The sequence below is a fragment of the Microtus ochrogaster genome, linkage group LG8, assembly GCF_000317375.1.
Source record: "Microtus ochrogaster isolate Prairie Vole_2 linkage group LG8, MicOch1.0, whole genome shotgun sequence".
NCBI lineage: Eukaryota > Metazoa > Chordata > Mammalia > Rodentia > Cricetidae > Microtus > Microtus ochrogaster.
The window spans coordinates 26522301-26535532 of NC_022033.1; the positions used below are offsets into that span (position 1 = coordinate 26522301).

At 50.8% G+C, this 13232-nt stretch overlaps 1 protein-coding gene across 1 annotated transcript in view; it reads left to right on the forward strand.

The window, feature by feature from the left end:
• Bpifb2 (BPI fold containing family B member 2) overlaps positions 1–12280 on the forward strand; it is a 17240-nt gene extending 4960 nt beyond the window's left edge. The window contains exons 4-15 of the mRNA XM_005363239.2: positions 298–444; positions 2147–2207; positions 3082–3142; positions 7259–7350; positions 7557–7745; positions 7967–8020; positions 8537–8707; positions 9231–9298; positions 9395–9440; positions 10042–10105; positions 10409–10485; positions 12220–12280. Coding sequence (XP_005363296.1) covers positions 298–444; positions 2147–2207; positions 3082–3142; positions 7259–7350; positions 7557–7745; positions 7967–8020; positions 8537–8707; positions 9231–9298; positions 9395–9440; positions 10042–10105; positions 10409–10485; positions 12220–12261 — 1072 coding nt within the window. The 3' untranslated portion in view covers positions 12262–12280. The remainder of the gene's footprint in view (positions 1–297; positions 445–2146; positions 2208–3081; positions 3143–7258; positions 7351–7556; positions 7746–7966; positions 8021–8536; positions 8708–9230; positions 9299–9394; positions 9441–10041; positions 10106–10408; positions 10486–12219) is intronic.
• Positions 12281–13232: the final 952 nt, after the last annotated feature.

Sequence of the window (13232 nt, forward strand, 5' to 3'; positions counted from 1 at the left end):
TGCTGAGATATTGTTTTATGGGTGCTCTCTGTGACTGGACATAGAGCTGATGTTCTCACAGGGTGAGGTCTTGGAGAGCTCAGCACAGTGCTAAGAAGCAGGCACATCCATTCTCATGTCAGTTTCACAGAAGAAGAGCTGAGACTCACTCTAGCCAGTGTGTGGCCCAGAGCCCTGTCACAGGAGCCCCAGAAAGCCTGAGTCATAATCCACTGCTGTACTGTGAAGTTTGGCCCAGGCCTGGGGGTATGTGTGGTCTTCATACACCAGGATGGGTTAAGGTCTGACTTCCTGCAGAGTCCCGGAGCCCATGGAGCTGGTGCTGCCTGTGGCCTTGCTGGCTGATGTGCACGTGGCCCGGGATTCCATTGGGACCCTTGTGCTCAGCATCTCCACCTGCTCTTCACTCTTCAGCCCAGCCAGCACGCTGGATGGCAGCAACAGGTGGGTTCCTGAGGGTGATGTGGGAGTGTCATATATCAATTTGTTGATTTCATTGGTTAAGCAATAAAGAAACTGCTTGGCCCTCATAGGTTAAAACATAGGTGGGAGGAGTAAACAGAACAGAATGCTGGGAGGAAGAGGAAGTGAGCTCAGACTTGACAGCTCTGCTCTCTGGAGAGAGACGCAATGCTCTCTCTCCCGGAGACGCGACGAAGCTCCAACCCAGGATGGACGTAGGCTAGAATCTCCCTGGTAAGCCACCTCGTGGGCTACACAGATTATAAGAAATGGGCTAGTCCAGGTGCGAGAGTTAGCCTAGAAGAGGCTAGGTAGAAATGGGCCAAGCAGTGTTTAAATGAATACAGTTTGTGTGTTATTTCGGGGTATAAGCTAGCCAGGTGGCTGGGGTGCTGGGGTGCTGGGGACGCACCCTATCACTACATGAGGGCACTGGGTCTCAGGGGTTCCCGACACCAAGGCTATGGGACCACTACTCAAGTTTCTCACTCAAGACTGTATCCAGTGGCCACAAAGGATCAAGGAGGCTCCATAATCACATCTGTCCTATGACTTAGCACAGAGAGGCCCAGAGAGGACTAGGGACCTAGCTGATGCCACGCAGCCTGTGTCTTGACCACTTTCCTCTGTCAGCTACCAGGGCACATTTACTGGTAACGATGAGGCCAATCAGTCTGGATGCTCGGGCCCTTACAGGCCATCCCGCCCTGCAAAGGTGGATAGTCCAGGGATGGGAGGTGAGGTAGGACCAGTCAAGCTCTATAGCAGGGGGCTGTTCAGGTCAGCATGTAAGGCTAACAGCAGCTGCCCCTTGCGCCTGCTCTGTGGATGCCACTCTTGGCTCTTCACAGGAGTCTTCTCCATGAGCTCCACAGTGTCTGATCGGGGCATGCCAGGGTCTCCGTGCCACAGGAAGAAATCGGAGGCCCAGAGTACAGTTGACTCAAGGCAGACGTCACCAAGCCGTTGCCTGGGAGCTTCTTTACTATGCCTGCTCTTTCCTTGTTTTCGTCCACTCTGAGGTGGCTGAGCACTGGGAAGTCCTAAAAGAAGTGTCCCCCAAAGCTTGACCTTTTCCCCAGAGAGCAGTGAGTGTGCAGGAATCCAGTCATGCTGGCCTCTCCTGGCTGCAGAGGGGAGCTATAAACACAGAGATATAGCTTCTCCCCCCAGAGTGCAGCAGGCTGTGGCTGAGATCAAACAGAAGATCCGTTAGTTCCTCTGGGCCGCCGCTGAGAAATGCCGATTTACACCCTAGTTCAGAGGGGAGCCTGAAGTCCAGTGCTAGGCAGACACTCTGCAGAGCATCACAGGGCACTGGAGCCAAAGTGACAAGGGGACCTGAGACCCCAGCTCCACTCCCCATGCCTTCTCACCCTAGTAGCTCTTGAGCCAGCTGGCTGAGAATATGGCCACGTGGGGCGTTTTCCAAGGTCCAGTGTTGGTATCTGTCTCTCCTGAGCTGGGCCCCCACTACCACCATCTTGGCCTTTCTCTGAGTCTCAAGCTCTTCCTCTGTGGGGGTGCAGACCACCGTTCTAACACTGTCAGGAACATGGCGAGGTCTCAGATGGGATCTCTGGGCTGCTGGCTGGGGATAGAGACTTCTGTCCCAGCTGTCTGTGTGGTTCTGCTAAGAACCACGCCCAGGGAACTCAGGGACACTTTCTGTACCACTTCTCAGTACCTCCCAGGAGCTGCTGGACCTGGTGCAGGAGCACATCCGAGCTGACCTGAGCAATATGGTAAGGGGCTTCCGGCAGATGACATAACCTTAGAAGGCCTGAGGTATGAGCAGTGGGGCTGCAAGCCTTGGGAGAGGGGCATTGTATCTTGATGTGCCTATGTGGGCTTCAATGCATGTAAGTGTACTGTATATGTGTGTTGTGTGCATGTGTGTCCATGTAATGTGATGGTGATATATATAATCTTTCACTAAGACTTTACTTCAGTCCGTGATATTATTTTAAATAGAAGGCCCTTCATGGGGTGCTTCCAATTTCTTTGTGAGAACAAGAAAGAGGCCCATGTTCAGTGCTGAGGAGGAGGAGTGGGGGTACTCAGGCATGGGTGGACTTTAGGGAGCTTGGGAGACAGTGACAAATCTTCCCAGAGTAGTCCTGATCCCATGTCAGAAGGTGGGGGTAGGGGAAATGTTTTGGGGGAGATAAATTTGGAATGAATAAAGTAAGACAAGCCTGATGCTCCCTCCCCCAGACTGTGCAATGGGCAGGCCAGCCTCGGATGAGGGTCCTAAGGTAGGAAAGGAGTTCAGAACTGTGGACTGAAGAGCCAGCAAAAATTTATTTGTCTACCTAGTGTGTGTTATCTCCACCCCAGGGGTGATGGCAATATTCACAGGCTAGGAGCACCCTGGCCTTGCAGTCCCCTCCTTGCCAAGTGCCCGTGTCCTCCTCTCCATCCTTTGGCAGCTTCTCTTGCCTCCTCAGCACCCTAAGAGGGGTGGACGTCAGCCATTTCAAGGAGGAAAAGGAAAGGACTCCAGGCTTGCTGTGTGCCTGGGAGGCTTCCGAGGGCGGGGGCAAGGGCCTGCAGCTGACTGTTCCTCACCCACAGCTCCAAATCGCCCTCACAACACCTGCCTCCCTTTTTCTACAGCTTTGCTTGCAAGTCTCTGGCCTGGTTCAGGACCTCAATGTCCATTTGGGTACTTTAATCGGTAAGACCTGGAGCCCAGTGGATGGGAGGGTGGGGCCTGTGGGTCTTAAGAACCTGTAACGATATCTCCCTTGGACCTGGTGGTATGGTCTTCATTGCTGGCTTCTGATTATAAATAGTGTTCTCTTTTCAACCAATCTGAGAAAAAGGAGGCCCTTGGGAAGGTCACCTAGGACTCCCCAAAGCACACGGCTGTCCACAGAACATGCCTCCTCTAGATTCCAGAATGAATTCTTTGATCCTAGAATCTACCTAGATTAGGTCAAATTGCCAAAAATCAAAATAAAGCTGAATGTTTAAGCAACGAATGTTACTGTTGGAAAAACTAAGCTGCATTGGCTCTTAGGATCTAGATTCTCACTGCCAGAGTCTCGGAGGTTTTGGAAACAGATCCTCAGAGTCAGGGAACACTCCTGTAGGATCACAGGGAGGCCGGGCACTGTGGTGAGGGGGTGTGTCTATCACTGGAGGTGCTGGGCCCAAGGCTTGCTTTGGCTATCATGTGGGCTGTGGGTATGAAGATGTATGCTCCTTACCTGGATAGGGGACACTGGCTCTGCAACCCTCTCAAAAAGGACACATATATGTCCATCCCCCCCGGACCGCATGATCATTAGTTCTGGTTTCTGAGTCTTGACAATGACAGAAAGGAAGAAGGAGCAGGGAAGGAGTAAGGGAAGGACAAAGAGGAAGAGAAGGAGGAAGAATAGGAAAAAAGAAGAAAAGAGAAGAAGAAGAAGAAGAAGAAGAAGAAGAAGAAGAAGAAGAAGAAGAAGAAGAAGAAGAAGAAGCTATTGCTGCTGTTGTTGCTAATGAACTGAACTGTATTTACAGCTGGGGCCCAGTCTCTCACTGCGGTACCTTTTGAGACTGGGTGGAAATGCCTTAGCATGCAGGAGTTGAGTGCTCACCCACAGACCCCAATTGTCATGGATCACATTTCAATATTCTCCACTGTCCCCACACTGATCTGCACTATTATTTGAGAACACTGGAAGGTATCCATGTGTCTTCTAGACTAGCTGTGGTAGAATCTGAAGGCTGGAGAGCAGGCCTGTCGCAGCTAGTACCTCAGGACTAGTTCAGAAGACATTACATCATACCTCGGGGGCATCTTATTTGCCTCAGATCCCACACAGCCTCTCCCGTCATGGAACCCATTTGGTCTGAGGCTTACCAAGAACTTTTTCACATTCCTCAGGAGCAATTTTGAAGCCGCACCTGCTTGGGGCCCACCAGCTTTGTCTTGTCACTGGTGTCCTTTTTAGGGTACTGCAACTGGCCTTGTCTGTCTGGACCTGCCCCAGGGATGCTAATGAGTATATACAAGCTGGGACAGTGTGAGGGGTTGCAGGGTGAGATCAGAGGACCCAGAGCCTGGGCTTATCCCAGGGACACACAGGGCAGAGCCTGACTTTACCCATGGTGGGTTCTTGAGTAGACAGGCTCTGCTGCCATCAGCCCCAGGTTATCATGGGAAAGCAGAGGGCTGGAGCTATGTAGGGACAGGCCCGTGCTGCTTTTCCTTCCTCACGCATCCACCCACCACTCTGGCCAGTTCCAAGTTATCTTGTCTTCTTGATTTCCTAGTTCCCTACCCCACTCAACCTCCATATTACCTTAAATAGGAGGTGGCAAGCAGCTGAGGCTATTGGACTGGAGTGAAAGGGAACACACTGGAATTATAGTCACATTGTTCCCATGCTGTGTGACCTTAGGGAAGTCACTCATCCGCACCATTCTATCCAAAAAGTAGGGAAGAAAATTCCCACTTCTTGAATTTGTTGGTTTTATGAAACAGCATGGGTTAAGGGCCTGGGGCCTGGCAGGCTTAATAAGCAAGTATGTATTTCTCCTTCCTCAGCAAGCTTACCTTCAGCAGGGTGCCCCGGGTTTGGGTTTATCCCAAAGATCAGCTCTTGTCTTTGTCTTGAGGAATAATAAAAAAAAAATCTAATAAAGGGACTCCATGGCACCAGCCCTGGAGGACGATTATGTGAGGCTTGCACAACCTGAGTGTGAAGTAGGAGAACTGGGACTTCTTTACTCTATTGACAAAAGATTTGTATTGTAAATTGGTGATGTAGGACTGTATGTACTTACAGTGTATAATGTAATGGCCTATATATATAATATATATATATATAATCCTAATATAATGGATATAAAGTGGAAGAGTTAAATCAAGTACATTAACATTTCCATCATCTCAAATATTTAGAGTCCATTAAAAAGCACAGATCAAAGGGGTATGTCGGCTAGCCACATGTCTCTGCAAGGCTGTGTAACAAAAATGTCTTTTACTGTGGTGTAAGAAAACATTGAAAATGGAGTTCAGCTGGGATCCTGGGCTCTATCTTCCACCTCTCTTATATTCCCTCCCTCCCTCCCTCCCTCCCTCCCTCCCTCTCTCTGCTCTCTCTCTGTCTTCCCTCCCTCCTTCCTTTTTTTGTTTTCTTTTGGCTTTTCTTTTGATACAGGGTTTCTCCACGTAGCCCTGGCTGTCCTAGAACTCACTTTGTAGGCCAGGCTGACCTTGAACTCACAGAAATCTTCTGCCTGTCTCTGCCTCTGGAGTGCTAGGGTTAAAGGCACGTGCCACCACCACCTGGCTATATTTTTAAAATATACACCACGACCTTAATGTTTTATTCATTTTAAACATGCAGCAATTTCACCTTCATAGTGTCCAGAGTGTTGACAAATGCAGCGATAGGTGACTCAAGAGACAGGGCAGTCTACCAATCTCCACATCCTTCCTGCTGCCCCTTCCTCCTGCCTCCAAACCATGTGACCCACTGACAGACAAGGAAGGGAGTCACACTGAGTTGCTTTTGCAAAAAAAAAAAAAAATCCTAAAAGTATTAGAAAAAATGAAATTAGATCCAGCTAAACCAACAGAAAAACAGAAAGCTGAAAGGAGATATATACTTACCAATATATACTTTAATACATATATACAATATATACTTTATATATTTTAATACATAATCTATTTTCATACACAATATTAAATGAATATTTACATGCTTAAATATAACAAAATTATACAAAGCACATAAGATGGACCCATAATTGATATTTTAAAATGAATGGGTAGATAAATATATATGGAACAGGTATTTAAAATATACATGTATGCCCACATATACCTACATCACCCATCACTGGACTACTGGGACCAGAGGGCTGCTTAGCAGTTAAGAGCACTGACTGCCCTTCAAGAGGACGTGGGTTCAGTGCCCAGCACCCACATGGAAGTTCACCATTGTCTGCAACTCCAGTTCCAGGGGATTCAACACGACACCCTCTTCTGGCCTCTATAGGCGCCAGGCAAACATGTGGCACACAGATATATAAACAGGCAAAACACCCATACGTATAAAAAAATAAAGCAATGAAAAACTCTGGGCTATCTAGGGCTTTGGCGGTAGAACTATGGGCTGAGTTAGGCTCTCCTAAGCCCTGAATTCTGGCCTGCCGCACCTGCTGTCATCTCTGAGGATGTGCCGACCTTCACCTGTGCAATCTTCATAGGCAGAATATTCTGGCCTGGGAGTCCACTCACATCCAGCCTCTGTGCTGTGCTTCCTGAGAGCTGCTTGAGGCTTCGGATGAAGTTAGATCTGGGTGTCCTTGCTCTGGTGTTTGATTTCCTGAAGGAGATGTGTGGTCAGGTGAAGGGACCCAAACTTTGGGAGCAGACTGACTTGTGTATGCCTCCTTGGGCAAGAACGAACTGACCACACTGCGTGCAGAGAAACTTGAGTGGACTCCGTGGTGATGAGAAGAGACAGAGGAAGTCATTGGTCTGGCTGACCAGTGGGAGCTCTCTTCTTCCTGTGTGCCCTTCTTGCCTCCATTAGATGGACTGGGCCTGGGCTGAACCTTCTCCTTCTGTAATCTGAGCTCAACGGTCTTTAGCTGATTGGGAATGTTAGCAAACATGCCTGCTAGCCTTGCGTTTCAGTCAGTCAGCAAGCTGGATGCACGCCTTCAAAGGAGGCCTAGCCGGGCTGATGAGTGTGTGGCCTGGCTGTGGCTCAGAAAGATCATTGGTAACTGTTTGCTGGCTCAGTGAGGGCCTGGTGCTCAACGTTTTTCTGTTTTCATGAAGGACTCAGTCCTGTGGGCCCTGAGTCCCAGATCCGCTACTCAGTGACCAGCACGCCCACTATCACCAGTAACTATATGTCTATGGATGTCAGAGTGAGTACCTCCAGTCAGTCTGAGGCTGGCATCCTTGGTGTCCTGGAAGCGGCCTAAGAGGGTAGAGGGTAAAGGGAAGAAGGCGGCTGGTACTCCAGGTGGGAGTGTGGCCACGTTTTCATGGCTAGGTTAGTCCCTGGGGATCCTGGGTCTATGACAGACCTACTGTTCTTGTTGCCTGCATGTGTGCCCCTGCCTTTATCCAGGCCATTCTCTTCTTGCTCGGCAAGCCCATCCTCCTGCCTCTGCATGGTGCTCACCCCTTTGTGTTGCCACGGCCTTTGGGTGCTGAAGGTGCCATGGCAACAGTGGGGCTCTCCCAGCACCTGTTCGACTGTGCCCTCCTGATGCTGCAAAAGGCTGGATCCCTCAACCTGGAGATCACAGGGCAGCTGGTGAGGGCTGGGTCTGTCACCCAGGTCCTGTGGCAGGGTGCCCTGTGGCCCATTCTGGTGATATCCTGTAGATGTGGAGTCATGGGCAGTGGGCAGCTAGAGTTGGGGCTACAGGATGGCCCTCGGAAGGAACCCGTGGATAAGGAACTCTACCCGTGAGGCCAAGTGGTGGCCTTGACTGTGAAACTGCCTAAACTCTGTCCTATGGAAACTGATTTCAGAATTCAAAGAACAACCCTCTGAACACCTCCATGCTGGGCCAGCTCATCCCTGAGGTGAGTGACATTTCTGCTCATAGCAAGCCAGAGGCTCAGGGATTGGGTGGGGCCTTTATGGTCTCCCTCTACTCCAAGTGTGTGAGGGGGTCAGCACCTGCCTTTAGCCCTTTCTCCTGAGCTTAGGTACTGCCCATCCCAGGCAGCTGCACTTTCTTCTCTCTGTCTCTGCCTGTTGTGAGTCTGATGATCATTCCACTCTCTTTTCTAATCCCTGCCTGCCTGTAAAATCTAGCTCAGAGTGGGTGACACACACCTATAATCTTAGCACTTGGGAGGCAGGAAGATCACCAGCTCAAAGCCAGCTGGGGTGTATAGCAAAATCTTGCCTTAAAATCAAAGCAAAACACCAACACAAGAATCCCCTCTGAGGAGCTCAAGTCTGGTCCAGAAGCCTGGGCTGGACCCACTTCTGAGCTCAGTCAGGAATAGAGGGTGATGGTTTATCAACATCCAACACAGAAGACTGCCAGTCAGGGGCGTGTACAACCCTCTCCCTCTCCTCCCATGTCTCAGGTGGCCCGCCAGTTCCCTGAACCCATGCCCGTGGTACTCAAGGTGCAGCTGGGTGCCACACCCGTGGTCACACTCCACACCAACTACTCCACTCTGCAGCTGCGGCCCAGTGTAGAGGTCCTTGCTGCGTCCCCCAGCTCAGCCTTGCAGTTCCTCTTCTCTTTGGATGTGGTGAGTGACAGGCCGGATGGGACAGGGGGGCTGGGGTGATGTTCCTCTCGAGACCTTACATGCTCTATACTCTTCTCATTTGCTTTGATCCACATCTCTCCTGAACATGCCAGGACATTCCGCCTCAGGACCGTGGCACACGTGGAACCCTCTGCCTGGCACTCTTTTCCTTTTCTTTTGGCATGACTGCTTTTTCTTCATTTTTCAGTTCTTAGCTTAAGTGTTGAAGCCTTGCTCAGAGCGGCCTTCTTAGGCCACCCTGAGTGAGAAGGTCCCCATCACTCTCTGCCTTTGTGACAGTCTCCACTTTTGGGAAAGCCCCTGTCTGATTGCTTCTGGAAGGTCCCCACAGGGAAGGGAAGGGAAGGGACCCTACCTGTCTTCTTTATACTGTTGTTGCTCATAAAGTGCAGGCCACAACCTGACTTTTAGCCAGCTCCTAAACATATGTGGTCTGCCCTTGCCAGGGAGGGGCGGGAGGCTCTACAATGCACCTTCTGACTTGCTCTTCTTATACACCCAGATGGTGAACCTGAACCTTCAGCTCTTTGTGTCTAAGGCAAAGCTTCGGGGGACCACGTCTATGCTAGGGTAAGTGAGCCTCTGACCCAGTGTGCTCTCAGACGTAGTGATGTGAGCTTCAGGGGAAGCTGGCATATGCTGAGCCCACCCCTTCTTTCCTTACAGGGGGCTCCAACTCTCTGTGGCCACCTCCAATGTGGGCTCCATCGATGTGAGTGGAGCACTGGACTGCCTTAAGCCTTGGGAAGGGCTGTGGGAGTGTGAGAACGATACACACACCTCAGTGCCACCATAGCTTCCCTGGGATGGCCGGGGACAGGGACCTACTTGCTCTCCATTTGTCCCCACTCCCTTGCCTGTTTCTTTGCCTGTGAGCAAGTGATTGATTCATCAGCTCGACCCTCAGTCAGTGCTCATTGGTCTGGCACTGGCTGGCCCAGCATGTCACATGGTCAGGCTCTTGCCACCATGCACACATTCCTTTATCCCCATGCATCATGGGATGTGAGTTAGTATACCTAAGTCGTCCACCCAGCTATCAGTCTGCCAGCCTAACTTCCATCTGTCATCGGGCATCTGTTGGCTAGCCCTCCTGTTGGTAACTCTGAGATGAGGGCTGGAGTTGTCCCTGGGTTGCCTGACTCAAGGCTGATCCTGCTGGGGGGGTTGATTAGGGTCAGCTGATGTGGGAGAGCTACCCTCCCTCATCCTGTGTCTCGGATGCCTGTCCATCTGTATGTTTAACTGCATTCTCTTGGTCTTTCCTGGGGCTTGTCCCTCCAACCCCACCCAACCCTTGGCTGTTGCTGCAGATGGATCAAGTGTACACACTCATAAGCACTGTTTTCCAGAAGCCCCTGCTGGATCACCTCAATGGTGAGTCCTGCTCTCTACTGCTCTGGCCCCCTCTGGTGCCCTCTTGAGTCCTGTCCAAGTCCCCAAACCCTCTCAGGCTCAAAGATTAAGGGGGTGGTTTTCAGAGGCCAGCTGCTTCTGCCTCTTGGTACATATCTGTATAACCAATAGATGGTCTCCAATCCTGTCTCAGTTTCCCTTCTGTGCTGTGCGGGTGATCCCACCTCCCACTCTAGGTCACATGGTTCCCAAACTGCCAGCACAGGGCTGACTGCAGCTGGGACTCTTCCCTCTGACTAACTTGGACACTTCTGTCTCCTGCAGCTCTCCTGGGCATGGGAATTGCTCTCCCAAGCGTGCTCAATCTCCACTATGTCCACTCTGAGGTCTCCATCTGTGAGGTGAGAGCTGCTGAGTGACCGGGGAGCCTCTTTATAGAGGGGGAAGTGTCACCCCTCTGGGAGCTCACCCTGCATCTTCTAAGACCACACAGCAAACCTTAACTGCAATGAGATGGAGAAGCCAGGACCCAAGAGACCATGGTGGGAGGGGCCCTCCCTTCTCACCACACCTCCTACTAGAGACTTCAGGTCTTCAACCGTTTCAGGATTCTGAGTCCTGAGATGGGCTTGGCCTCTTGGTGTCTAAGGTGAACAGTAGAGAGATTTTTTTTTGCAGCTGGGTGGGTGACTTCCTGAACCTTCTATGGTTACTGTTCCTGGGCCTGGAATCTTAGGCCCAGGATGAAATTCATCCTGACATAGAGAGAATGACTCCCTCTGATTTCTTCCTGTCTCATCTGGGAACTCAGAACAAATTCCTTCAACAGGCTGAGCAAGGATAGGAAACGGGACAACAGTCCAAAGTGGGGCTTAGCAGTTCAGGGAGGATGCTCACCATGGTTCTTTAAAAATGGAGGCCTCAAGGCTCTGATGATCCACTCTCATGAAGATGGATAGTTTAAGCAGGGAGGAGATGGCTCGGTAGATTCATACTTGCAAGTGTGAAGACTCCGGTTTAGAGTCCCAGGATTCACACTGGTCAGATGTGGTGGCCCAACTGTAATCCCAGCACCCAGGAGGCAGAGACAGGGCCCTCTAGGGTGAGCTGACTAGCAAGACCAATCAGATGTGAACTCCAGGTTCAACAAGAAGCCTGCCTTGGTAAATAAAGCAATTGAGGAAGACATCAGAGGTCAACCTCTAGCCTCCATACATGTGAACGTGAATGTATGCGATTATGTACATCACACACATAGACATAAAAAAGGATAAAAAAGAGGGACAGTCAAAACACAGAGGACCCGGGAAGGTCATCGAGAGCTGGAGGCTAATCTGAGGCCTCTTCTCCCCTCTCTTAATTAAAAATAAATAGTCGTGTTAGTCACACGAGGCTAATGGTCGCTAGACTGGACTACCCTCGACTCTGAGCTACCTATGGACAGAGATCAGGTTTCATTTGTTCTCTGTTGAGTCCTCAGCATCTTCCGGAGTTTGGCTTGTGCTAGAGGCTCAGCGGAGGCTTGACAAATGGGCACACGGTTGGATGGATAGAGAAATGACGGTGACCGGTTAGCAGCCCGCAGGAGTGTTCACTTCAGTAGTGCAGCGTGGGGCATGTGAGGTACAGGGGGTGCCTGGCTCTGCTAGGGAAGTTGAGGCTTGGAGAAGGAGCTGAGTGGTTCTGCACTCCTGGTCAGGAAACAGCAATGGCATGGGCTTCATGCCTGGAGCATAGAGCATGTGCCGGTCTCATGCTGACCCACATTTTGAGGGCTCCCCCTTTCGAGGGTACCTCCATAGCTTTGTGAGGTGAGTGCTGCTACTTTTTTTTTTTTTTTGAGACAGTGTTTCTCTGTGTAACAGCCTTGACTGTTCTGGAACTCTCTCTGTATACCAGGCTGGCCTTGAACTCACAGAGATCTGCCTGACTCTGCCTTCTGAGTGCTGGGATTAAAGGTGTGAGCCACCACTGCCCTGCAAATGCTACTACTTGAGTGACGGAGTAGGAGATTGAAGGCCAGTGAGTTGATGGCCACTCCTGATAAGAACACTACCTAGAAACAGGTTGAAGGTAGCAACCAGGGGTTCCCCCATAGGCCTCTGAGTTAGCCATGGCTTTTTTTGGTCTTCCAGGGTTATGTTGTGATATCCAGTGGACTCGCCTACCAACGCTGAGCCAGGATCATGAAGAGAGCCAGCTATTCAAGAGCTTTCTTTCCCCAAGCCTGAGGCAGAGCCATGTAGAGTCATCAGCAGCAAGCCAGATTCCTGTTTGGGCTCCTTAATCTTTGCTGGACACCTGAGTCTGTCTCTTGCTTTCTCCCTCTTTCTTGGGCCCCTCCTGGGGAGGAGGCTGCTGGCTGCAAGCTGTGAAGACCTGCTCACTTCAACATTAAATATTTTTCTTGAGTTGCAACTCCCAACTGACGCTGTGTACCCGAGCCAGCTCTCTGTGTGCAGCCCCTGGGTACCGAGCCACCCAAACTGCTCCAGAGAGGAGAAGGATGGGAGCCCATCTCTGCTGACCATGCCTGTCGGCTTTCACTCCTTGCCCAGGAGGCTCCTATTCTGAAAGAGGACCCTGGAGGGTGGCAAGGATGAGCTAAGGTTATGAGTAGCACATGTTCAGGTATTATGCCCTCTGCCCTGCGGCATTCCCTGCCTTGTAATTAGGTCAGACTAGCCTCGTGAGACAGGCAGACAGGCAGGCAGGCTCTGAGTTTCTTCTGAGGGATGCACCTACTAATGTCCAGCGAGGAGAGGGACACACTCAGAGCCCCAGAGCTGGACAGATCCAAGACTATGACCTTCTAGCATCTGAAGAGTTTGACCAGTTCCTGCCCCCATTTATTTGCCTCCCCTATGCCCATTTTTGTCCTTGTTTCCAAAATTTCAGGTGACGTTTCCATGACCTTTTCAGGTACCCTTTTGCATCTTTAGCTTCTCGTCACAAGCAACTGTTTTTGTTCTAGGAACAAGAACTGCTTCTGGGCTCTGCTCTCAGGCACGTGTCTAACTCTCGTTCAGTGGAGAGCTTCTGAGACCCACAGTGACGCATCGCAGCGTGGTGTGGGCAGAGCAAAGGACTCAGTGAGCTAAAGCCTGGTGATCTTTCTCCCTGATAGACTAATCTCTAAGCCACCGAC